This window comes from Phyllostomus hastatus, unplaced genomic scaffold (assembly GCF_019186645.2).
Source record: "Phyllostomus hastatus isolate PE091 unplaced genomic scaffold, TTU_PhHast_1.1 phas_contig_40, whole genome shotgun sequence".
In the NCBI taxonomy this organism is placed as follows: domain Eukaryota; kingdom Metazoa; phylum Chordata; class Mammalia; order Chiroptera; family Phyllostomidae; genus Phyllostomus; species Phyllostomus hastatus.
The window spans coordinates 45,174,162-45,201,994 of record NW_025333872.1 but is presented as its reverse complement, the minus strand read 5'-3'; the positions used below and the strand labels follow the sequence as shown (position 1 = coordinate 45,201,994).

Here is a 27,833-nt window from a genome sequence, read left to right as displayed (position 1 = left end):
AGAATGTAATCTGTTTTTCCTCTTTCAAAAACAGTTTTGGCATCATTCAAAATATACTTTAAAAGGTAGCTAAAATGTAATTGGCTCACTATTTAAGCATACAATTTGCTATCAAATATTATTTAGAGTTTCCAAATTTATATCATGTGCTATCTGCTGTTATTAATCAGAATTGGTGGCAGAACATACATATTTTTACAGTAAAAATAACTATGTTATAGTAAGTATGAGTGAAAGCATTCAAATAAAAATCTGTGAAAATATAAGTAATCCCCTCACACCAGTGTTTTACCATACATTTCATGTATCAGGGAAGATATATTACTTAAATTTAGTTCAACGTCTTTATCCTCTGGTTTTTTAATTGTGAAAGAAGGTACATACTTCATTCTCTCTTAAGGAAGAGGGCTCTGAAAAGGAAAATATACTCCATTGATACTTGAGTTAATCTTTAGCACAGTGAGAAATCTGAATCAAAGTGCATGAAGTATAAGTGAGGATATAAAAAGTATAACGGATTTTGCAAAGAGAAGAATGAAAGTCCAAAAGAGATTGTTAAGTATAAGAATATCAAAAAGTCAATGTCATGAAGTGGAAGTCACTTTAAGAATGCAAAATGCGAGTTATGGAAATCTGTTTAAAATATTCAGGTTTTTCATTCAGTTAATATTTGAGAGATTGCTTAAGATCATATTGTAGTTTCCTGTGTTGGTCAGAATGTTATGAAAAGTAACAAATGTTTTACAGAGTAAGTGTAAAAAGTACGCAAAGGCGGAGGTAAGCATCAATACTTTTCTTGCAAATGGAAGTTTTCCATGAGTGAAATAATGTAGTTATAGGAAGACATTTACAATAAGAAATGAAACACCTTTGTTGCCAATGACAGATATAGCTTATTTTCTATCATCCATCGATTAAAACAAATAAATATAGGGGGTGGTTTTATCTCTAAGGAGAAGTAAACTGATATATGATTATAGTATTTCATCCATGTAATCCACAAAATGATAAATCATGACCTTCTGTGTTACCTTGGACTCAAGTGGGAGGTTTGTCAGTCCAAAGTATCTGAATCACAGTTAACCCTACATTTCCGAAGAACTCAACAGATAGTATTAGAAAAGGATGATTGATGTTGTTTTCCATATATGAAATGGATTGGCTAATGTGATTAAATACCTAACTGGAAGTAAATTGTTATTAAGATACAAATTTCCTGAAACTATTTTTATAAGTGAACTATAAAAGCACAGTATCTGAATTAACACTTTTCCCCCAGTGGTGTCATTTGTAGAAATCACTGCAGCTTCTCAGAAAGTGAGCTAATAAAACAAGAATTGTGTTAAATACATTTATGTAGTCTCACTATTTGTTATCTATACATAGTTGTCTTGATATTTTCCCCTCAGGAGTAAAGTTTTAAATAAAAATTAAAATTAACTGGGATCCATGTCTTAGTAAAGTTGATTTTGTATAGACAGGGCAAAGTAATGTAATTGTTTTAAAGTTAGACAAAAGGAATTCTTGAGATATAATCCTTTATGATAATTAGCCTTGGTTTCCGCAAACTGGAAAATTATTAAAAAGAGCACATTTACCTTTGGAACTTTTGATTTTTTTTTTGAGATGCCATTACCAGTTTTACTTCTTTTACTAATTTCAATCTTATTAAGAGACTAAAGTCTACCTTTTTAAATGGAGGAATTTGGGTTTATTTGACTAAGTGCCATTCAAACAGATTCCAAGCAGCTAATGGAAACAAAGGGAATATGTGCATAACAGTAACTAGTCACAAACTCAAGTTGTGCTGAGTAAACACATAATAATGGGCTCTTTGCTGTAGGTGAGGACCTTTGATGGTATGTATAATAAAATTGTAGTAATTATATAACATCGTACAAGAATGTTCTTAATGATAATATATTAGTAATTCATCAGTTTTGTTAGTTTGCTAAGAAACAGTTTTAAAATAGATATTAATACTTCATAAAGCATTTAAATAAATTGATTCTTGGTCAAGTTTTATAGATACGAATCATTAGCACATGACTATTAGTTTATTTTCCCATCTGCTTTTCTTGAAATAATAGTTTAAATATTGCATGCTATGTGACCTTGGACTTTAATAAGACATTTTTATACTGGCATTTCACATTGGAGAAATGAGTAAAAGTAGATGACGATATCACTAAGAAGGCAGCATAAATATAATGTGGGTGATTTTGTAACAATGGTAAAGAAGGACATAAACAACTTGTCTTAGGCTTTTTGGGCTATTTTAGATGAAATGACTGTAATTGCTAATAGCAATATAGGTAATATTATAGATGTTATAATAATCTTTAAATTGTTGCCAGGACTACTAAACTTATTTTCCTTTTTTTGTCCATATATGCAATATGAGTTTGCTATTGCATGCATTGTATCAGCATAAGAATGGGCATTTTGAAACATCTGATATTTTTCCTGTCAGAAAACTTATTACTGAAATATGATTCAGGATGCTGATTTGCTACATATATTTGATTTTCTATTGAAAGCAATTTATTTAAAAAGATGAATCATACTTTCATACAAATACTTTTTATAGTTATGTGGATTTATGTACAATATTATTGATAACACTGCAATAAATAAATAGCTTTGTAAAATGTTACTCTCATGTCTCATTTTGAAAAGATTGTAAAAGAGTTTGCATTATGAATATCAACATATAGCGGAATGCTTTTACATTACAGAGTACTCTTGGCATTTTCTTCCCTATGTTTTTAGGTACTTTCTAAGTTTAAATACAACATTTACACTTAAAATGTCAACTGAGTTATAAGAAATTCTGCCATGTACCCATATGTATATGCATTTAACTATAATATAAGTAATTGTGTTGTGCACTTTAGTCCATAAATATTACAATCTCAACGGAGACTACGGATGTAAGTAAACATGTGAAAAGAAACACTAATATAATACACTAGCAAAGATATATTAAACAATGTTAAATATTTATTGTATGCAGAAACAATGCAAGCATGCTAAATGATGCTTCACCACAAGTTCTAAGCTGAAGTGAGAAGGCGGTATTCTCAGGTTATACAGTGTTTGTTAGGGCAGAGACCCACCTCTTTCGAAGATACGCATTTGTACTATGAAAGGTTCCTCATGCACTCTCAAAATCAAAATGTTATTTTTTGCTGAATGACTGATGACCTTTATTTAATTTTACAGTGGGAAGAAATTAGTGGTTTGGATGAGAACTACACCCCAATACGAACATACCAGGTATGCCAGGTCATGGAGCCCAACCAAAACAACTGGCTGCGGACTAACTGGATTTCGAAAGGCAACGCACAAAGGATTTTTGTAGAATTGAAATTCACCCTGAGGGATTGTAACAGTCTTCCTGGAGTACTGGGAACTTGCAAGGAAACCTTTAATTTGTACTATTATGAAACAGACTACGACACTGGCAGGAATATAAGAGAAAACCTCTATGTAAAAATAGACACCATTGCTGCAGATGAAAGTTTTACTCAAGGTGACCTTGGTGAAAGAAAGATGAAGCTTAACACTGAGGTGAGAGAGATTGGACCTTTGTCCAAAAAGGGATTCTATCTTGCCTTTCAGGATGTAGGGGCTTGCATAGCTTTGGTTTCTGTCAAAGTGTACTACAAGAAGTGCTGGTCCATTATTGAGAACTTAGCTATCTTTCCAGATACAGTGACTGGTTCAGAATTTTCCTCTTTAGTCGAGGTTCGAGGGACATGTGTCAGCAGTGCAGAGGAAGAGGCGGAAAACTCCCCCAGGATGCACTGCAGTGCAGAAGGAGAATGGTTAGTGCCCATTGGAAAGTGTATCTGCAAAGCAGGCTACCAGCAAAAAGGGGACACTTGTGAACGTAAGTAATATGTGCTATTAAAATTCTACTTTGCACTTTTTTCTATTTCAGTATCAAGGTCTTTAAGTAGTAATAATTATTAGAACGTGTGAGTCTTCTTCGTAACAGCAGCCTGATTCAGTAGATCATAAGCAAACTCTCTATTAAACTTATCAATGATTCCCCACTGTGATATCTGCATTATGGCTATGTAATAAATATGGGTGATAATGGTATTTGTTACTAAAATTTCATTTGCCTTATGCATGACATAGCAGTCAACAGTTGCATCTTGAGCTGTGAGATTTAAGTGAGGAAAGTGAAGTGACATTAATCAGGATTTGATGATTTGTGACTCCTTCTGTTTTGAAACCCAAATCGCCTGGACTTGTGAGTAGCACAAAAAAAGTAGGTTAAGGGGCTTGCTAACAAGAATTCTGCTGACAGGGCATGTACAAATACATTTGCAAACTTTTAGAAACATTTTTTATAAATACCAAAATTTTGATACAAAATCATCACATTTCACTTAATAAATCTCTGAGGTTACTTCTACCAAAGCCATATTTCTTTTCTGGACTAAATAATACAATGAGTGTTTTCCTGATAACTTTATATGATAGCAGACCACATTTTTGTGGAAGTGGGCCAGAGTAAAGCTTTAGTTATCGTAATACCTCAGCTGGACATTTTCTATTTGTTTTGAAACACTAATAGCCTATGAATTTGTGAACCTTATGTTTTGTAAAACTGGATTTTCTATTACTTAACATTATGTGGTCATAATAACTGGCCAGTATTTTTTTATCTAAAACTATGCCACATAGGCCTATCTTGAAAATTTTCTTAGGATTATATCACATCTCTCTTAACTTATAACTTATAAAATATGATACATTTCAAAAAGTAACTTATTTATTCTTTTACTCCTAGTCAGCAGCATAATTTTAATATTTGCAAATATTAGCTAATTCAGAGGGACTGTAACTAACAATAATTACTATAATTAAATTTAGGGGATAACAGTGTGTGCAGATACTCCTCCAAGTGCTTCACATTGCTAGTTTATTTAATGAGGGAGATGTCATCATCATCTCTATGTTACAGAATGAAAACTCAGGGCTGTCGAGTGTATATGGTTTGCCTGCCACTACTTTAGTAAGTAATGCTCATTTTAGCTTTGATTCAAACTCAGCATTCTGATTCCAGAGTCTGGACTTTTAATAATATTATTCTATCTTTCATCACAAAGCAAGGAGAACCCTAGCAAATATTCTATTTCATTGCTGAACTTAAATGTGTTGCTAATAGTGGTATATAAATCATATTACTTCCCCCCAAATTCTCTTTCTAGTAGAATACTTAAAGAAATAATAATAAAAAATATTTAGGTCTATGTTGTGCAATTGGTAGCCAGTACCTCTTTAGGCTCTGAAAACTGGCTATTCAAAATCCAGTTGTTCTATAAGAATAAATTACAGTCTGGATCTCAAAGGCTTAGTACAAAAATAAAAAATATGTTTTTAAAAATACATGATTAAAGATAATTTCATTTTAAAGATAAATTGGGTTGAATAAAATAAAATATTAAAATTAATTTCAACTGTTTCTTTTTACTCTTTCAATGTGACTCCTAGAAGTTTTAAATTTTCATATTTGGCTCACATTATATTTCTACTAGATGGACTATTTAGATGGAGTAACTTAGCAAACATATTTTTCTGTCCTGATTGAAGAGTTAAATGCTTCATGTGGATGGTCACTAGCATATAAAATACTTATGACTCAGCACTCAATTATCATTCTATCCACAGCTGACATTGTGGAGCTGTGTGCAAAATAAATGGAGATGTTACAGGTTCAGATCCCATAGGGAAGTTTACTATCCTTCTTTTACACTCCCTGAGGGAGTCAAACCTATCTACCCGCTGTCCTCTTCCCCTTTCCATCCCTGGCAGATTTTTTTACAGAGTAAAATATCCTGCAGGTTCCATGTATGTGGAAATCAAAATCTGAAGATTTATCACTATTAGTAGGCAGAATGCTATTGTACTGGATAAGTACAGAAATATTCTTAGTTAACTCATCAGTTTAATGAAAGGCAAGGTTCTCATGGACTACAGTCTAACAACAGTTATTTGAAAATAATGGTGGATTCAACAATAACTCTTGTAAGAACATTTTAAGAACATACGATGACATTTTAGCTATAAAGGCACTCAGCAGTTGCTGTTACTAATATGAAGATTTTGACTGATGTGAAAATGGAATGTGAAACTTTACTGCAATTAAAATGGGAAACAGAAATAAAGTAGGAATACATACAAAAGTGCACAATAAATTTTGTCTATGAAAAGATTAGGAGATAATATTAAAGGTCCTGCACTTTTAATGTTTAAATTAAACATTTAATGTTTAAAAACATTAAAAATACATTAAAATTGGTTTTAAAAGATTTTAAAGAAAATTAGAGTATTTTTTGTTTTATTTAATGTAATTTAACTCATATGGTTTCTACATTTACTTGTTAAAAAAAAAATAAACAGGAACTTTTTGAGTCCTATACTTCTAAGTGTAGAATTTAGTAAGAAAAGCAATCTTTAACTGCAAGTAAAAGGATACATTTACTGTGAAGAAACGTCTTCCAAATGATCAAAATCATCTCATTAAATGTGTTACTAGTATCAATGTTCACATTTGTTTATTTTGATTTCAAGAATTGGAACCTCATTTGAATACCAAAATTATTTTCACCTGCAAAATACACTGAGATACTTAAAAGTAAAATAAAATTACTTCACTGTCATCTACATTAATTATGTGTTAGAATAGGTGGAATTGGATATTAATAGTAAGAATTCATTAAAGAAAATGTAATTAAAAGAGTAAAGATGCCTTCTTATCATTCAGTTGAAAGCCTATGTCTACATTTTATAAGTCAAGTAAATTGTTTATCAGATAACTTTCTTACTTTTTAACCTTGGTGATATTGACAAAAGAATTAAATGCCTCATACATAACTAGGGCACTATATTCATTTGCAAAATCACTTCCCTCCTTGGCATAATTTCTTGGCATCTCTTTGAGAGTACTTGCCCCTGGAATCAATCCAGGCCTGCCTTTATAGTGTTTCTCCTGTTTCCCTTCAGTGATCCTGTTAAGAGTTTGAAAACAAATTCTAGTCCCATATTGAGGAAAACTAGAGTGTTTGGGAGACGATGCTAGTGAGTCCCTAAACAGATAAGTGTGGTTTGCCACTTCAAGGCACATTTATCTGAACGCTTTCTAGAGTGGCAGCCCATTGTGATGTTCTCAGAATAGAATTTGAAATATTAAGAACTATAAAAACTGATCAGAATTTTGATCACTTGATGTAAATTTTTTTCTTTGTTATTTTGAAAAAAACCTCAAATTTGAAAACTAAATCTTTTTCAAGGCTAATATATGGTGAATTTCTGTCTGATTCCTCAATATAGTGCTTTTATGAAGAAATCTTTTTATAGTTATTAAAAATATATAATTCCAGGTAGTTAACATGCTTTTATTTTATTTTTTAGACTAATTTTATTTTTATTTTTCCACTTTTTTATTATTGTTCAAGTACAGTCAAAAGTCCTTTTTAAAAATTACCATGGAAGCTGTCACTTTTATGAAACTAGCCAATATATGTTCTTAGATAAAAAGCTCAGTCATTCAATCAATTGAGAGCAGATTATACAGAGGTGTACAAAAGTAGGTTTACAGTTATTTGTATGGAAAATAAAACATTAATTAATAAATAATAATCCAGGAATAAAGTGTTTTGCATATGTACAGCTGTAACCTACCCATATATTTTACATATATAAATATTTTCAGAAGGCTAATAAAGTTATATTTTGAAATTTTTGTAAATTTTGTATAATTTGATTTCGTTTAAAAATTAGAATATTATTTGTGAAAGTGTGGAGCTTCATAGTGTAACTTGGATTTATACAGTAATTTGCATTTTACACTGAACAATTATGTTCATTTTCTCATTTAATCTGTAGCACATCGTGACAAGTGAAAAGTATTCTTTTTTCTCTTTTGACATCTGAAGAAACTGAAACTCAGGGATATTAATAAAGAACAAAAATTCTTGAGAACCTAAGATCCTGTTTATTACTTCCCCATCATGCCCCACTGCTTCCTAAAATATGTCCTGTACTTCAACTAATGGATTTTAGTTACAGAAGAATTGATGGAACCTTATGACCATATGCCTAATTTGCCTGCTATAATTTTTTTACTTATCAACATTGCTTCTGCATGCTTTCAGAAGTATTCTGATTTGGATGATAAAATACATAGTCATCCTAATTGTAAAACATCTAAAGCTGTAATGCATTTTACATGTGCATATATTAGAACATAGAAAAGTGATCTGCTTCTATTATTTATGTTGCTTAATTTCAAGTTTCTGAATTAAAACAAAGATTTAGATTTTTTATGATTTCATGTAAAGGGGCATTCAAATAATCATACATTTCTCATTTTTATTATAAGAAAATTTTCTCATAGTTGTTTCTTAATATTTTCTATTAAATTAATAGGTCTGTCATTTTAATAAGATATAACTTAGGGACATGTAGCATACACAATTCAATAAATTAAAACATTTATTCAATTTAATAACATTAATATTAAAATTTCTGCTTGATGGGATTTTCAAAAATGATGTGTTGTTTTTTTTTCACAGAAAAGTAGTATGTGATCTGTACCATCACTTTTCATTATAACAAGTGAGTCTTTATAATGTACAGTATTTATAATCAAATACATACAGAAATGTAAGATGCACTACAGAATTAGTAGCTCTGATGTTGGAGTCACAGAGTTTTAAATTTATGGTTCCACACTATACCAGGTGTACAAACTAGGACAATCTCTCTAAGCCTTAATTTCCTTAAGTATAAACTGGGACTAATAAAAATAGTATGTCCCTGATAGGATTCTTGTCAGAAATGAATGAAATAATGCATGTTAAAACCCTAAGAATAGTATCTGGGACATAGCAAATAAGCAAAGAATACTTGCTATTATCTTTTTATTAATAATATAAGGAGTTTGTGAAGTAAAGAATTTTTATGAAAATGAGTGAATAAACATAAATCTTATGGGCCACAGATAGTTTGATATTATTTAAATCAGTTTTCTCATCCTTAATTTACCTAAAAGGATAGTTCTGTAAAAGAAAACCTTTTACATAACTCTACCCCAACATTTTATGTAATTTGAAATATTGGAAATAGCTTGAATGTCGAAATTTAAGTGCATCACCTTGATTGAAGTTAACATATCAACACTGTGTTAACAGGAATTTTAAATTGTGCCATTAAAAATTTGAATGAAGAATAAAGAATAAAATTTTGTATACACTGATATTTAGGACTAGGCAAAATTCACATAGGGAAAAGAATAGACGGGAGCATAAATATCACATTAAATGTCAGACTGGTGGGATGGTGGGTGATCTTTCGTTCTCTGTATTTGTATTTGTTTTTTTAAATTCTCACCCAAGGATATGTTTATTGATTTAGAGAGAGAGAAAGAAGGAGCAGAGGGAGGGACAGGGAGAGAGAGAAAGAGAATATCATCAGTTTGAGAGAGAAACATCCATTGGTTGCCCCCCACATGCCCCCAACTATAGGTTGAACCTGAAACCTAGGTATGTGCACTGACCGAGGATTGAACTCACAACCTTTTGGTGCATAGGATGATGCTCCTGCCACCCAACCAAGGCTGTTCTCCCCATTTTTAAATATCTTGAACACTAATGTTTTTTGTTTCTTTCTAATTGAATTTATTAGGGTGTCATTGGTTAATAAAATTATGTAGGTTTCAGATGTACAATTTTATAATATAGTATCTGTACTGTATTGTGTGTTCACCACCCCAGGTCAGGTCTCCCTTTTATCACCATCGATTCTCCGTTTCCTCTCTTCTGTTTCCTCCGCCCCACTTTCCATCTAGTAATTTCCTTATGACTTTCTGTGTCTATGAGTTTTTTTAACAATATAATTATGTTATATGTAACCTGATAGTTCATACAAAGACAAATTAAATTGCATCTCCAAAATACAGGTTTTTAAATTAAGTTAATGTCTGTATTAAATATAGGGCTCAGGAGCCAGAGCAGTAGTAACTGTCAGGTATAGTTTAAATCATTTAAAAGGGGAGAGATTCAAGGAATTTAACAGAGAAATAGGTCATAGATTTTATTTTATTTTTTAATTCTTAATAGTTGGGAAGAGTTATTTTAAGAGCTTCACATATATTCACTTAATCTTAAAGCAAGATTTTACTAACCCATTTAATCAGGTAGGTAGACACTATTATAACACAATTTAAAGGAGAAAAAGACTTATTGAAGTATTACATTATATATTAAATTACATTTATATATAAGGTATATGCACACACTTTTTATGTAAGGAAACCGAAGCACAGTAAAAGGTGAGTTAAATTCCTACAGTCTCATAGGGAGTAGCAGACTGCTGTTTAATCAAGGACTTCTTGCTCCAGAATCTTCATTTGTAACCAATATAGTGGGCAATGTCTTTATAGATGACCATGTTATCTATTGCAGTCTTTTATAAGAATAAACTTTCTTTTAGGGTTTCTTGAAAGGTGATGCAAATTTGAACATATTCTTTCATTTATAGTAATTTCAAAATACTTGACTCTGTCTTCCCAATATCCTAATATTTCATCTTTACCATTCTCTTTAGTATTCATTTTTTTTTTCACACAGCAATCAAAATGTGCTTTGTACAACACAACATAGTATCACTTTATTTTGCAGAAAGCTTTAGGCTCCTGATTATCAATAAAAATTTCCTACTTTTTAAGCTGGCATTTAAATCCCAACAACATAACCCTCATCTCTTTTGTCTTTCCCCCAGTCACATATTTATCATACTTGAAGCCCCAGCTCCTCCTGCCTGGTTCTGGTCTCTCATTCTACCTTTAACACACCATGGATATTTTTGTGATATCCTATTACTTAACATTTGGCCCCAAATAAACAGAAAACACAAACTCTCATGACCTCTCACAATTACCTATTATTGTACCTTAATCCTCCTGCACTTCCCCATCTTCTCCCGTGACCTGTCTTCCAAATTCTGATGGCAGTTACTGGCAGTGCCATTTTCCTATTCTCACCGTGCCTTGCTTTTTTCTACCTACAATGCCACCTAGTTTGTCTTAGCCTGTGGAAATTTTGCCTTTATTTACAATTTCAAATTAAATGCCACCGATCCCCTGTTAGATAATCTCTCCTTGTGAGTACTTATAAATACTTTGCCCTTTTATAAATACCTTGCCCTTTCCCTATGGAATCATCACATGCTATCTGATTTTAATTATTATTTGTGATTTTCTTTTTATAGCTTTTAAGCTTCTTAACAATGGAAACCTACAGTTCCTTGTACCACATAAGTCTGCCAATAAATGTTTATCAATTTTCTTAAAGACTTAGTCATATATTACCCATTGCCAAATTAAATATTTTTCTATTTTAGATTTATATGACTGTTTAATTTCTAATTGTGTGTGGCTAGTCTCTATGATTAGTCTTAAACTTTGTAGTATGAGAACCCTTTAATATATTGCATATTTTCATAGCATATAGCAAGGCGATATGCTAATAAGTAGCAAATATGAACAGGAGTCTGCTCTAGATATGAGAAATTTATTTCTATAAAATGATATATCTATTTATATTTGTTCATTATCATATATCCATTCTGTTCATCACTATCTTTCTGTGTCTTCCTTTACAACTTCATCTCCCTCTTCTAATGAAATGAAAACCATTACCTTCTTTTCTAACATCGATGCCTTGAAAAAGACAGAGTTCCAAATATCTAAGATAAGTTCTTGAAGTATATTTGCCATTATCTTATATGAGAAAGTGACTTTTGTTGTAAGATTATATTGTTTTGCTTCCAAATTATATAATATAAATATTTACTGAATTGCAAAACAAGCAAAAATAATAGAAACAAAACCTGAGAAATCAGTTCCTAACTTAATATTACACTCTACAAATTGGAAATTATATAAATTAAGTGTCATTTCCAAATATGTTTCTTCTGTTGAAGTTATAACTACATTACATTACAATTTTATACTGTTCTTTAAATTGTTCACTTTCAGAGGCTTATAGTACTTGCTTTAAGACGTTTTCAAATGGATGGCGTGCATGGATCCAGAGCCAGTGCCCTCCCTGTGCTCCAGTCCACAGACCTGCCCCCCCGCTCCAGTCCACAGACCTGCCCCCCCGCAGCCACTGCCAGTCTCAGTCTCTTCTGTCCTCTACAGAGATGTTTGCTCATAATTCCTTAGAAAAGAAAAATGGAGAAGCGTAATTGTGATTCTTAAATTAGGGTATCACAATTTTCTGCTAGAAAATTGTTGACTTAACTTAAAATTATACTGCTTTTTACTTATCCTTGTGTGTGACTACAGTGCACTCAACTATTCCATAAATAAAGGACAGGAAGGAGGATCTGATGAAAGAGAGAAAAAAATAATTAAAAAAGGACATGTGAAATTAATGTGTCTGACTGATTTAACTTTTTATGATTTATAAGCTCAGTTTATAACTTTAGAACTTTTCTAATTATCCTAACTTTGGCAAGTATATGGTCATTCTTTTACATTTCTAGTGGAAGTTTAAATTGGCATTTATCTCTGCCAGGCAATGTCATGATGCAAATCAGTGATACCTTAAAATTATGCATTTAATTTGATTTTTGTATTCAACTTATAGCCTTTTCCTCTAAGATAATTGTCACTATAATTCTAATCTATAAAGTATTTAGGTAATTTATTATGATATTGTGCAAAATGTGGTTGTTTTGTCCAAAACTAATATCTTTAAAGAAGGAATTTAACCCTGCTATGTATAGGGTGGGGCAAAAGTAGGTTTAGTTATTTGTATGGAAAATAATAAAATAATAAATAATAGTACAAGAATAAACTCTGTGTTTCACATCCTCACAAGTGTAAATCTGCTTTTGCCCCACCCTTCATTAGTATATACAGGGTTCAGCACAACTAGTGCCCCCCTTTTTTATAAAATCTTTGATTACAAAAATCCTAAGCATGTAATTCTGTAACATAACAATATCTCACTCAAGCACGCCATATGACATTTTAGGTGAAATGATCAAATTAAAATTATAAATTATTATACCCATATTATTACCCTACCAACCACACTCAAACAGGTGTTAATTTCTTCCAGATCCTGTATTTTTCTCTATGTACATAAATATCCAATGTATGAGTTACAGAAGGAAATTTCAGAAAATCCTATTTATATTATTTTTTTTCACATTTAAGTTATCCCATCCTCTGCAATATATCTCACAAGGTTAGTTTTATGGAGGCATGTCTTTATTAGGATATTCACCTAGTATTAATACTTGGAATGTAGTAGGTTACATGCATATATAATGTGCATTTTTTAAGAACCTGTTAACAAAAATCATTCAACTTTGAGCTTAGTGAGAGATAGACATTCTTTTCTGTTTTCTACCTGTGATATCAACTTTGTTAAAGGTTTTAGAATCTGAGAATGTGCATGTATAGATCATAGTATTAATCCTGAATAACACAATTTTGTAAGAACTGAGAATAATACACACCTCAGTTGAGTTAAATGTGTATTATTTCCTCATAAATTCTGTGGTCTTATGAATAAGTATGGGAGGTTTATTATTTACCTTATTTTGTTTAGTCAGAGATCAATGACTGACATAGAAAACCAGGGAAAGTACATGCTTGAGTATAGCAATTTGAAATTTTGCGGGGGAAGTTACATGTTACGTACAGTAGTCTTCCCTTATTTCACAATTTAGCTTTTCACAATTTCAGTTACCCATAATCAACCACAGTCCAAAAATAGTAAATGGAAAATTCCAGAAATAAACAATCTGTGTTTTCCATGCTGTTATGAATGGCATGATGAAATCTCATACTCTCTTGTCGCTTCATCCCGTTTGGGACATGCATCATTCCCTTCTCCAGAATATCTACACGGTATGGGCTACCTACTTGTTGGTCACTTGTAGCAGTCTCAGTTATCAGATGGACTGTGCTTGTGTTCCGGTGACTCTTATTTTTTTCCTAATGGCCCTAAAGTGCAAAAGAGTGATGCTGGCAAAAATTAAGCTGTAAAGTGCTTCCTTAAAGTGAAGAGGTGAGTACAGCAAAATAAGATATTTTGAGAGAGAGAGAGACCACATTCACTTAACTTTTATTACAGGATGTTATTATAATTATTTTGTTTTATTATTAGTTAATTGTCATTAATATCTTATTCTTTCCAATTTATAAATAACTTTTGTCATAGGCCTCTATGTATAGGAAAAAATGTAGTACATATGTACAGGATGTGGTATTGACCACAGTTTCAGCATCTACTAGAGCTCTTGGAAGGTATTCACCCCTGGATAAAAGGGGATTATAGTACTGTGGGTTTTAATTTTTTTTATTTGGCTTATTCACTTATATTATTTACTGTTGATGATTATACTATCTCTTGCTTTCAATGTTTTAAAAAATCACAAATCTTCAAAAGGACACATACTGTGTTTATGTTTTACTTCGTATTTCACTCAATTAACACCTAGTTTAGACCCTCACCTATGGTGTTATCAGACCTGCACCTAAGCCATTAACACTGACACCTGGGTTATAGCCAAAGTTATAGGAAACCTAGATCTGGGGAGGGGAGCATAATACTGATCAGCTGTAATTATCATCTACATAGCTTGCATTTTTAATTATATTATTATTATTTTAAATACTTACCGAGGGTATATTCATTGCTTCTAAAAAGAGAGGAAGGTAGAAAGAGAGAGAGAAAGAGAAACATCTATGTAGGAAAGAAACATCAGTCGGCTACCTCCCTTTCGCATCCTGACTGGGGATCAAACAGCAACATAGGTGTGTGCCCTGACCAGGGGTTGAACCTGAAACCTTTCGGTGGACTGAGTATCGCTCCAACCAACTGAGCTGCCTGGCCAGGGTGAATTTATTATTTTTAAAGTCGGTCAACAATCTATTACGTTAATGTCTCCTACTCTACTTTTTAAGAAGAGGATTCTTTCTAAAAGAGTAAGAAAGGGACATAGGTGTAGAAGGGTAAAATATATCTGAAGCTTCATTAGATATAATGAAAGTTTATTCTGAGAAAAATAAATTAAATATCAGTAAGTTCACTATATTTGTCTATATTTTCAATGGATGTATATGTTTTATGTTTATTTTAATAGTAGTTTGCTTACTATTATCTAAACTAGTTCCCATGTAGACAATTACACATAAGGGCATTAACTTACTTAATCACATTATGACTTTAATTTAAACTAGTAGATGGATTAAATAAATAATCAATTGACTTGCCCTCTCAAATACATAAATTCATTATAACAAAACTGTTCTGTGGGTATTTTTGTACTCCATGAGGTTATAATCTCTTAGAAAATTAGAATTGTAAATTCTTGGAATTTGAGTGTAAGTTAGAGATTTTAAAAGTGAGAGGGGGTTTCTGGTCTCTCTGTTTTTCAAGAATGGAATAATTAAAGACCTCATTTATATTCTAACAGGTCATTCTTGACAGATTCCAAGCTAAAATCAGAATTTATTCTTTTCAGTTTTTCCCACTTCAACATAATACATGTACATGCATGTACATGCATATACACACATGTTCACATGTTGACATGGATATATATACACTGCCGACCTCTACCTGTACTAGGAAAAAAATCACAAGTTAACATAATGTATCGAAAAATTAAGTATATTTTTGTTCTTGACCCATTTTTATATTTCTAAATTGCTGTACACTAATCTTTTAATTTGTAAGTGCTGAATAGTTAAGATTTTTTTTTCTCTGTGGAAAACTCAATCAACAATAATGAAGAAGCTGAAAAGGTCTATAGGATATTCTTGGGTTATTGCATATTTTAAAAAGAAAAAAAAAACAGAATAAAGCTGCCTTAGCAATGCCTTTAAATTTTCTTTCACAAAGCAAAAATTTTATAAACAAACTTTTGCTTCTTGATTTTCAAGTAGATTATTTAGGATTCCTCTACTACAAGATAATGTAAATTTTTTTATTCAGTTCTTGTAGTATTTTACCATATCATGAGAAAGTGAATTTTAGCAATTAACACATTTTGGATATTGTGATGATTGCATGTCAATGTTTAGCATGAGAAAAGTGGCCACTTCTTACATTATTAGAAACCTAGAATTTTGGAAGGAGCAAAGACTCTGCTGTTTAACCTTGTAGTTTCTGACTAGATCTCCTCTGAGAAAACTGCAGACTTTGGACCTTTAGTCCTTGCTTCTGCAAAATCTTTTCTTCAAAACTGAGCTATAAAATTAACACGTGTTAAGCTCAGACATTCAGGCTACAAGCTGGAGCCGGGGAAACATGTGGCTCTAGGTTTATTATGTTGTGACAGTATTTTAGTTTGCAAAGAAAATGAGGAACTATTTAAGTTTGCTGCCTCAGCCTTGCTCTTTCTATGCTAATGTTTATTATGCACAAACATTATGAATGAAAGTGCTGTGTTTTTTAAGGCTGAACATATATAAATGCTTTGACCATTTTACTCTTTGTAAATTTTCCCAATAAGCCAACATTGCTTCTCACTGCAAATTCAAACAGCTCTTTCATTGATTTTCAAAATTATTCACCAGGCCATTGCTGTGTGTTGTACTCACCCTTCTTTCTAATGTATTTTATCCTTCAATGTGGTAAATGGGATATTCTTTGCCATTCCCAATTCCTGTGGTTTCCTTTTTTTCTGAATTTTTTCCAAAAGTTTTGTAAACATTGACAATAGCTTTTCATTTACCTTTCAGAAAATTTGACATAATCCCCTGATTTAAAACTTTTTAGAGTATACCTTCCCATCAATTAAGTGGATTAAAATAGTGAAAATACATTTTCCTTGCACTGTGTCTTTACTGAAGTATAAATATGTAGCACGCAACATTTTGCCCTTTTGCCTTCTTTGTGTGGCAGTGATTTTACATATTATAATTCAAAGTTATATAAATTAGTAAGCAGCTAATAAAAATGCTTATCCTTTATAATAACTATATTCATTATTACTGTGAAGTTTTGATATAATCTTGGCATATCTTTCTGTTTTGAACTATAATTCATTCTTTTACATTTCTGTTAAAATTCTTAATTAGGTATAATAAGAAATCTAGTTTTTACCTCTTGAAATCATTGACTATGTTCACTATTTTTAAAAGTTAATAATGTTAAACACTTAATAGTAAATTGAGAAAGTTTCATAATGGAAAAGTAAAATGGTAAATTTAAAAATGATTATAATATATGATAAAACTTGCATAATTTGAATTCTAGCTTGTTTTTATTGAGCTAAGAAAATGATTCACACTTTGAACATAGTCTCATTTGTAACATTTGACTATGACTATAGTAATTCTAGAATTACCTCTGTTGGTCAATACCATAAAGGAAGTCAGCAAGATGTACATAGGAATGCCTAATCAGTTCAAGTTCTTAATCCTTATTTTTTCAAAAAACCATATGTAACTATTTCTGTTATTATGTGTTTAAATCAGAGAGAGATGGAGACTTAACAACTAAGGAGAGTGTACTCATAATTTAAATAGATTTTCCTCCAGGAAGGCAGATTAAGGGTGACTCTGAGAGAGGGGCAAGGTTAGGGTGCTGACACAACTTCTTCTGATCTTTAGTTTTTTAAGGATTTTCTGTCATTTTATACTCTGTTGCAGAGACAACAAACTATGTGTCAGATCTGTAAAAGACAGCATAAATATTCAGGAGACTCATTTAAGCTTATATGATACAAGCTGAGACAAGGTTGACTTGGTGAAAAACAAACCACTAATGTATACCAGAGTTCACATTAAGCACATCTTTTATTGCAGCTACTTTTTTTTTACCGATTCCTAATGTATAAGATGAATACACACACACACACACACACACACACACACACACACACACACACCAAAAAAAATATCTGCTTCTGCATAAAGGCTAATCTACACTGAAAATAATATATGCTATATTCATATACGCCAAGAGGGCATGGTTATTTATTATTCAATAGTGTCAGTAGATAACTGACTGTCACTTGAATCAGAGTGGAGTCTGATGGAACGCTGACACTGATTGATGGACCTAACTCCTGAGAAAATCTGCACCAGCAGACTGCTTAAGCCAGTTGAACACATAAAATCATCCTGGACCTGATTGGCCATGAAGAATCTTGTTGCTATTTTTCTTTACTTTTAAGAAAATTTTGCTTACTATCAGTTTATTCCAGTTTAAGATTAATTTTAGATTTTTAGCCTCATATACTGATTTGATTTTTAAAAAATCAGGTCCCTGGTGCTCTGACTCACATTTAGAGAAAGAATTTTGATTTTGTTCTTTCTGTCTTACAGAAACTTAAATAAATAAAATAAATACATAAAAATTTATAGTTGCTTTGCATATATATACCTAAAATTACTGGAATTCTTCTTAGACAAATGCTATTGAGAGAATAAAAGTTAATTCATTGATGTATAGTATATATGATGTATAGTATACATGATATTAAACACAAAAGTGAACTGTGGTTTTGAATTTCTCTTGAATGACTGTCAGCATTGTATATTTTTAATGGATTCCTCAACTATAGTGTGTACTCATTTTACTGATAGTTGCTAATAACATATCAAAATGTTTGCAGAGATTTTAATTAATAGTTATTTTCAATTTGTTAGTTTTCTCAATTTGAATGAAAGCATTAGCACTTGAAAATAATGTGCAGAATTTCAAAATCAATATAGGGTTAATAGTTTTTATTTTAAAGTAGTGGAAAATGATCAAATTATATTTTGTCTGCAATTTAAAAAAGGGCTAACGTGAATTATAACTTATGTACATAGTTCATTCTTGTAAAATTTACTTTTATTTTCAGTTCTCTTTTTTAGTACTCAGATTGGTATATTTTATGTGTACACATATTTATTAGCTAACTCTGTAATTTTAGATATGTAAATCTATTAAATTATATTTTGCACAGAATAATGTTGGCAGTAATAATTATAATATTTTAGAGCTTCTTAGTTATAAATCTATATATACTCTATTTTTAAAAGTCTATTAGTAAGAACTTTTTATCATGTTTGCATATGCATATTTGAACATTTGAATCTGAGGTTAGGTAATTTCTTTTCAAAATCAATATTAATCTAACATTAAAATAGCTCATAGCCTTTCAAAGCAACATGTAACTTATTATATTGTTACAGCATTGTTGTTAGGTGGTAAATATTTTTATGTATTTCTTAGTCAGGGATGGCTGTATTTCACAGTGTTAGCCACTAACAACAGAGAGCAAAATAGAGCTATGAAAATTATATAGAATGTTTTCAGGTACATTCATTTTAAAATGTGGTTGTCAATAACTGCTTTTATAAAAATGACTCAGGCATTTTTTTCCTACATACTGAATGATTCTGCATAACATATTTTACAAGCTAGTGATCATCACATAAACATGTGATTTTCATTTTCTCTTTAGAAGTATACATGGAGATTAAGAGTTAATTTCCACAGACAAATGACATTGGGAAACTGAGATAAACAGTTCAGCATTTTCTGTGCTGACATGATGTTTGCCTGCCTGATTGCATCCTTTCCAACAGACAGCAAAGATGCAATTACGAAGAAAGACATCTGTGCCAAGGTTTAGCTAGCCAAAAAGGGCAGGCTCTTGTGTTTGAAAGGTAGAGAACCAAATCGATAAAAATGTCTGGACTTGTTAGCACCAATAAAGCTGAAGGCTACTGGGGAGCTCAGAGAGGGCCTTTTGTTGTAGCATTGGACAGAGACCCAAACTGTGACATTTTAGGGGAGCAGGGTCAGCAAAGAAGATCATCCATCTTCTTCAGTGGCAGCTTTCTGTCAGATTCTAACCCTGTTCAGTAGAGGAACTAAGCCTCAACTGTTGACACCAACAGATTCTCAGCCAAGTGTAAATGAAGCTAATATTCACTGACCTTATGCATAGCAAATGAAGCCCCGTGTGTCATTTGAGAAATAATGTTATCTGACACTTCAAAAAGTGAATGATGTACTGAGTGTGTTGAGTATATTTGTGTGTGAATGTGAGTTTGTTTTTCTTGGTCAAGAAAGCAAATATATATCCTTTAGCCAAGTGATATTTTTTGATTTTCACAGTAGCCACAGATTCACCATTTTGATAACAGTTTAGCTTTGTAGTATTTTCACTACACATCAAGAAGTTTTCACATGCAGAGCTCGACTCCGCTGCAGAACAAGCTCTTATTTGGCTTCCTTTAGTTTCTGCAACTGTCTTGTCACCGAAGAACAGACTCATTTCTCACTAATGAAAGATATAAATTTCAAAGAAATTCTGAATTACTAGTTCACATTCAAAACATAATGAAGCAGACTATATTTCTCTATGATTATAAAAAGTGGATTGCTCTTATTAGAGAGCAAGTCAGAATGGCTTTATCATTTTAAAGCATTGCCAAAAAGCCTTTTCTTTTTAGTTAATAATGTCTGTTACAATCTAACAGACTATATAAAGCAAGATTTTCCTATACTTTTTTACTATATTTTAAATTGTATATTGTGTATATTCTCACTCTGAAGGATTTTTCACAGTACTTAAAAAATCTCAGTACTTAAAAAAATCCGTAACACTTAAAAAATTAGGATTAAAATATTCCAGTGGTCATAAATGTCCATTATATCAACACTATTAAGTAGTTCTGTGTAGTATAACTAAAACATTACCACTGACAAAAATAGAATACCTGTGATAAATGTAAAACAATTATTTAAAGGAATGTGTGGAATTTAAGGATTTAGGAAAAAGACACATTAAAGCATAGTGTTGAATTTTCAGAGTTGCATGGAAGGTAGCTGACTGACATGATGGATTTTATGAGAATCGCCAGGATAGACTGCATCTAATTGACATCAGTCATGTTTGAGCTGAAAATAAACAGTTGTAACATTTTTAGAATCTGGGTATTGATTTTTTTCACCTCATCAGTCTTGTTTATTTATACTTATTAAAGGAGGAGACATGTTTTTTCTTCTATCAAACTTGAAAAGACAGCATTTGATTAGTAAGATATATTATTCTTATTTATTTTTTACAAGTAACTAAAATCAGATGAGATCATACACAAAGTTTTCTCCTGGCACTGGCAGTGTTCCAGAACCTAATCATACAAAGACGCTAAACATGTGTTTAGTCAAATTCTTGTTTTTCCCCCTCATATTTGTCTGAATCTAAGCACCCCTCAAAGTAAAATGATGCTCAAAGGTCGGAGGGAAATTATCCTTGTTGATAGTACTTCACTGAGTTCTGACATCTCTCTCTCTCATCAGTTATCTTCTGTAGGATTTAAAAATGACATACATATAAATTGCAAGTAGTAGAGTTGTAGCTTTGTTTATGAATTGTATGCACTATCTACACATACAGATATTAAATTCAGTCAATGCATCAATTATTTTCAAAGCAGTACTCTGACAAAGAGTAACTTGTAAGTTTTGTTGTTAGTAGTGTTGGCGGTGATGGTGGTAGGGGGTGAACTAAATTAAGCTGATTTTCAAATATCTTGAATTGCATTACTTTTGTGCAAAGAATCCTCCAAATAAATCAAATGGAGACAAATATACACAAACGTACTCTAGAAATGATAGCAGCCTCCTGCTAGTGTTTTGTCTAAATGATCTACTACACAGTGTAGTAACTCCTTTATAAACATTTGTGAAAAGCTGCCAGGAGTACAGATATAATTTTGCATACGAGTTTTACATTATGTTGTCATAGATTTTTTTGATTTCTTCAGAAATAGCATTCAAAGAGTTTCCATAGTTGAAGAAAATAAGGGAGAACTGGTGAAAAGCCAATAGATTTTGCTACATGGAATTACTAGTTAATAGATTTCGTTTAGATTCAGTTTTCAAATCTAAACTGAAAAGGCCATTTATACATTATGATCTGCAGGAGTCAGATTAGATTAGTAACACTGAAACAGAGGTGTCATTTCATGCTGCTGTTAAGTCTCAGCCCCTTTGCCCTTAGAATTTACCGAGTTCAGTTAAGTCCTGCGAGCACAGTGTAGGGTTGTTTAAACATGCGAGTCAGTGTATTCTGGTGTCATACAGGCTTCTGGTAACTTTCTAAAATTATTCTGTATTAAATCATTTGAACCAGTGGTGTCATCTCACAGGATTTCTCAGGTTATTCTTAGAGGCATTATTTGGATTAGAAACTTCTTCCAGACTAGGAAAGTACTAAACATCACTCATGTACTAGTATAATAGTCATCAATTAACATTGCTTAACCTTTACTAGGTACTATATTTACATAAATACTGATTGTATTTCAGATTTTAGGAACCAAACAATGCCTGAAATAATTGGGATTCCTAGATTCCTGCCAGGAAGCCACAATTGCTGAGGGCAATAGTTTGGGGGGGGGGGGGGGCGGCAGGGGAAGGCCAATACAGGATTATTAAATAAATCATGCCATCTCAGTATAAATTATGATGTTCTAGAACAGGTTTTAAAATGAATCTTAAAGATCTTTCAATAATTCAGTTAGACTGTAGAATCAAAGCACCCTTTCCCAGAGTTGATTGTTATTATTGCCATATAATGTTAAAAGAAATGAGATATTTTGTCCTAACTAGTATTAGTTATGTGATTTATAAAGTAATGGGTTGCTATAAATTACTCAACAAATAAGTTTATATAAATGTTAAACCATGAGTCCCAATAAAACATCTGTTTCTGTTCATTTTCAAAGAAAAATGGACATTTTAGATAAAACTTTGTAATTTTACCATTTTGTTGTTTATTTATTTGTATTTAATCTTTACTGTATTTTTTCCATTTAGTGTATTACCATTTAGTCCCCTTATATACCCTGACCCCAGTAATCACTACAGACCTTATGTGGGGAATATATGATATCAAAATGGACACATTTTTTAAATTAATAAATTATGACTTATTGTGTGAAGGAGGGCCTGACATGCCTATATTTTTAAATGTGAAGAAAATTACTTTGCATTTACCCTCCCTTCCCCACAGTCTTTTCCTTGATAGTGATTTTATGTACTGTGTTAAACTATAAGTGTTACTTTTGTGTCTTGAAGAAACAATTTATGGAAAAATCCAGTAAATGGGTAGTATTCAGTTTTCAACGCTTTCTGTTTGTTTTTCCTGTTTAAAAAGGCACAGAAAAAATGGGAAATGTTATTTGTACTATAATCAATTGGAGAATGAATCATCAGGTAATAGTGCATCTCTCACTAAAATTCATGGGAGTTGTTTTTTCCTTTCTGTCAATCTGGAGGACAAAATAAACCAGCATTTCCAATACTTGGGCTGACATTTCACAGGACAACTGAAAAAGTAGCCATTCCTTTGAGGGCATGGTTGATTTTATTTCTGATTCTTAGAAATGTGGTACAGGGATCAAGGATTTCTGGCAAAGTTTGACCTATGTTTGAGGTCAGGAAAAGTGGGTGATTTTCACTTTCTGTACCTGCAGATCTCTGAAGCTATGTGTAGATTGGAGTTTACTCTGCACTGCTTTGTCAGCACATCTGTGGCTTTTATGATGGTTGTAAAAGAATCCTGAGATAGAAGGATTTTGGTGGAAAGATTGCTTTTTCTGTAGAGCAGGAGACTACAATATAATTTTTAAAAATTTAGATTGTAACAATAATTTTGAAAAATTTTGATTGTGTCATTTTATATTAAAGAAAATTTGCTAATGCTGATTTATACTCGAAAGTATAATCATTATATTGGGTTTAAATGCAATCAGAATTCAAATCTTGGGTTTTTAGTTTTTTGATTTTCTATCTCTTAAACCATGAGTTTAACTTTCATTATATTTTTAGTTAGCTGGAAGTTAAATGAGGAAGAAATAGGTTAGAATCGTGGATTATTTTATTCTGTTGCTCTTTTTATCTAGTTAAATAAATAACCAGTTTTCTCTTTTCTCCATTTCTCCCTCTCATCCTTCCACCAATTGTATTTATATTCATAAATATAAATTGTTCATTAGTATATAGGTATATTCATAAATATATAAACAGTTTTCTCAGGTCCACAGGCTTTGCAGTAAATCCTTTCTTATCTGTATTTTTTCTTTGTGACTGAGGAGTTTGTTCCTTGAGTTCTGCCCTATTCATGCTACTTCCCTTAGGCCCTCCTCTGTCTTGCTCTACCAAGCCATAAAAGTTGACATGTGAAGGTCGAGATGCTCTATTTTCTTCTTGGTAGCACTATATAATTATGTCTCACTATTCGAATATCAGGAAGTATTTTCTAGTTCCTTCTATTGCAAAATGTCTGTTTTTGTTTATTCCTTAAGTAGTGGTATCACATTAATAGTTTTTCAGGTAAAGATGACATTGAAGTTTCCATTCATGCTTTTATACATGTAGTGACCTTTCTTGCCCTCAGGAAGAGATGCCTGCTTTGGAATATCTATGAACCTCCGGAGAGTTAGTACCTGGTATAAAATTCCAGAGGGATTGTTCTCATTACAGTGTACTCATATCAAGGCTACAAGTACTAGTAAGCTAGATTTAAATATTTGTTGGCAATTTAAGTGATTGCCAAAATTTAATGCATTTTACTGAAAAAAAGTTGAAACTGTACAGGGATATAACATATCAGCAGGTTAGGAATTTACCAATGCTGCATGGAGAGTAGATGATCAAACAAAATAGTACTGTTAACAAGAATTCAGTACTAAAAACACTGTTGGGGAAAGGGGCTTGGAATATAAAAACAATTTAATTTAGTTCAGCAAACACTTTTTGAGTGCTTTTTGTTTATAGATTACTATGACAAATGTGTTAGTGAGAGATAAATTTATATGAGTTTATAGATTGCCAAAACACTCTAAATTAATAATGTTAACAATCAAGTGGTAAATGTTGAACTACATTTGATAAATAAAGTTCCACCTTATAATTTTTTTCCTATTAAAATGTCTAACCAACCCTGGCCAAATAGCTCAGTTAGCTAGAGCATTCTACCAATACACCAAGGTTGTGAAATTGAACCCCTCTCAGAGCACAAGCCCTGTGCCCTGATTTAAGAATCAACCAATGAATGCATAAATAAGTGGCACAGCAAATTAATGTCTCTTTCTCTCCGTTTCTCCATCTCTCCTTTCCTCTTTCTAAAATAAATACATAAAAACTTAAAATGTCTAACCAACAGAAAAGTACAAAGAATAGCCTAAGAACACTAATGGTCTTCAGACTCTCTGATCTTTAAAATATTGCCACATTTTTATTTGTTCCCCTTTCTTCACCCTTGTGTGTATATCATCTATTTTTATACATCATACATTTAGATACATTTTTTCCTGGCTGAACCATTTAAAAGTAAGTAACTCTTACATACCCCTAGCATTTTCCCAAATCAAAGATGTTCTTCTATATAAGCATAATACTCTATTTCAAATGCAAGAACTTTATTTTTAATTATATTTTATTGTTTATGCTATTACAGTTGTCCCAAAATTCCCCTCTTTGTGTACCTCCACTGAGCACCCCTCCTCCTGATGCCCTCAGGCCATCCCCGCACTGTTATCCATGTCCGTGGGTTCTGCATATAAGTTCTTTGGCTACTTTTCCCTATGTTGTACTTTACATCCCTATGAGTCTTCTGTAACTACTGATTTGTACTTATTAATCCCTTCACCTTTATCATCAAAGTGTTCTCTGTATCTATGATTTCTGTTTCTGTTCTACTTGTTTATTTTGCTTTTTTTAAATTCAGTTGTTATAGATATGTGTTTATTGCCATTTTATTGTTCATATATTTTCTCTTTTTTATTTATTTTTAGACAGAGGAGAAGGGGAGGAGAAAGAGAGGGAAATATAAGTGTGTGGTTGCCTCTCAAGTGCCTCCTACTGGGGGCCTGGCCTGCAACTGAGGCATGTGCCCTGACTGGGAATTGAACAGGCGACCCTTTGGTTCACAGGCTGGTAGTCAGTCCACTAAACCACACCAACCAGGGCTTGACCTTCTTCTTAAGGAAGACCTTTAACAGTTCATGAAACACTGGTTTGGTGATGGTGAACTTATTTAGCCTTTTCATGTATGGGAAGCTCTTTATCTTTACTTCTATTTTAAACAATAGCTTTGCTAGATAGAGTAATCTTGGTTGTAAGTCCTTGCTTTTTATCACTAAATATTTTTTGCCACTCCCTTCTAGCCTGCAACATTTCTTTTAATAAATCAGCTGACTGTCTTATGGGGTTGCCTTTATAAGTAACTAACTGCTTTTCCCTTGCTACTTTTAATATTCTCTCTTTATATTTAAACTTTGATATTTTAATTATGACCTGTCTTACAGTGGGCCCTGTTTGGGTCCATATTGTTGGGACTCTCTGTGCTTCCTGGACTTGAATGTCTATTTTCTCCCCAAATTTAGGGAAGTTTTCTTTCATTATTTTTCAAATGGGTTTCCAATTTCTTGCTCTCTCTCTTCTCCTTCCAGTACCCATATGAAGAGAATGTTGGTATGCTTGAAGTTGTCCCAGAGGCTCTTTATTGTCCTCATTTTTTTAATTCTTTTTCTTGTTGGTGTTCTGATTGGTTGCTTTTTGCTTCCTTATGTTCTAAATCACTGATTTGATTCTTAGCTTCATGCATTCTATTGGTGATCCCTTGTAAATTGTCCTTTATTTCAATTAATGTGTCCTTTGTTTCTGACTGGATCTTTTTCATGCTGTTGAGTTCCTCACTAAGTTTCTTGAGCATCCTTATAACCAGTGTTTTGAACTCTGCATCTGATAGATTGCTTTTCTCTATTTTGTTCGGTTGTTTTTCTGGAGATTTGTTCTGTTCTTTCATTTGGGCCATGCTTCTTTGTCTCCTCATTTTGGCAGCTTCTGCATGTTTGTTTTCATGTATTAGGTGGAGCTATGATATCTGTCAGGCTTGATTCAGTGGTGTAATATAGTAGGTGTCATGTAGGGTTCAGTGCCACAGCCTTCCCTATTACCCAAACTGGCCACTCAAGGTGTGCCTTCTGTGTGGGCTGAGTACACCCTCCTCTTATAGTTGAACTTTGATTGCTGTTGGCATGTCCAAGGTCATCCATTGCCAATGTTCTGCCCAGGATTACAGAGCATTAGCCACAAAGTGATCTGTAGATGGCTGTTACTTGTGTTGGGCTTGGAAGTGCACAGAGGAGGCCAAGTTGTGAACCAAGTCTAGCTTCTGCTAGCACTGGGCCTGGAGGCACTTAGCGAGAGGTACAGGGCTCACTGAAGCCAGAATCTGTTTGTTTGAGAGAATTTAGGAAAATCTGAAGCATGGGCCAAGGCAAGCCATTCATACAAAAAAATCACTGGAAAGAAGCTTGGGTGGTTTGAATGTTGGATGGGACAGGGCCTCATGGAATCACCATGGTGGGGCAGGCAGTGTAAGCAAGGTTGATGGAGTCTCAGATATAGCTCATGACTGTTGGCTCTGTGTGGGGAGGGCTCAAAAAAGAAACAATGACCTCTGCCTGCATTTCTCTCTGGGTGTAAGCTGCCCCTTAGTTTTCACACTGATGCCAGACAATTCAAGTTCCTCCCTGTATATTTGTGATGCCTTTCAATCTGCTGTCCCCATGCTGGAGCCCAGAGAGATGAGTTGGATTAAGTCTGTGAATGGACCCCTAGGAGGAACTGCCTAGGACTCTAGCAGTATTACAGTCTCAATTTTCACTGGTTTTTATAGCCAGAAATTATGGGGACTTCTTGGCACTGAAATTGTGGGCTGGAGGACTTGGTATGGGGCTGGGATCCCCCACTCCCAAGATACCCCTC

The 27,833-nt window shown here is 32.6% G+C and overlaps 1 protein-coding gene across 5 annotated transcripts in view; it reads left to right on the top strand.

The window, feature by feature from the left end:
* Window positions 1-27,833, top strand: part of EPHA7 (EPH receptor A7) — a 175,502-nt gene that overhangs the window by 5,389 nt on the left and 142,280 nt on the right. For all 5 annotated transcript variants that reach the window (XM_045843267.1, XM_045843265.1, XM_045843264.1 and 2 more), the window contains exon 3: window positions 3,226-3,895. In XM_045843267.1, coding sequence (XP_045699223.1) covers window positions 3,226-3,895 — 670 coding nt within the window. The remainder of the gene's footprint in view (window positions 1-3,225; window positions 3,896-27,833) is intronic.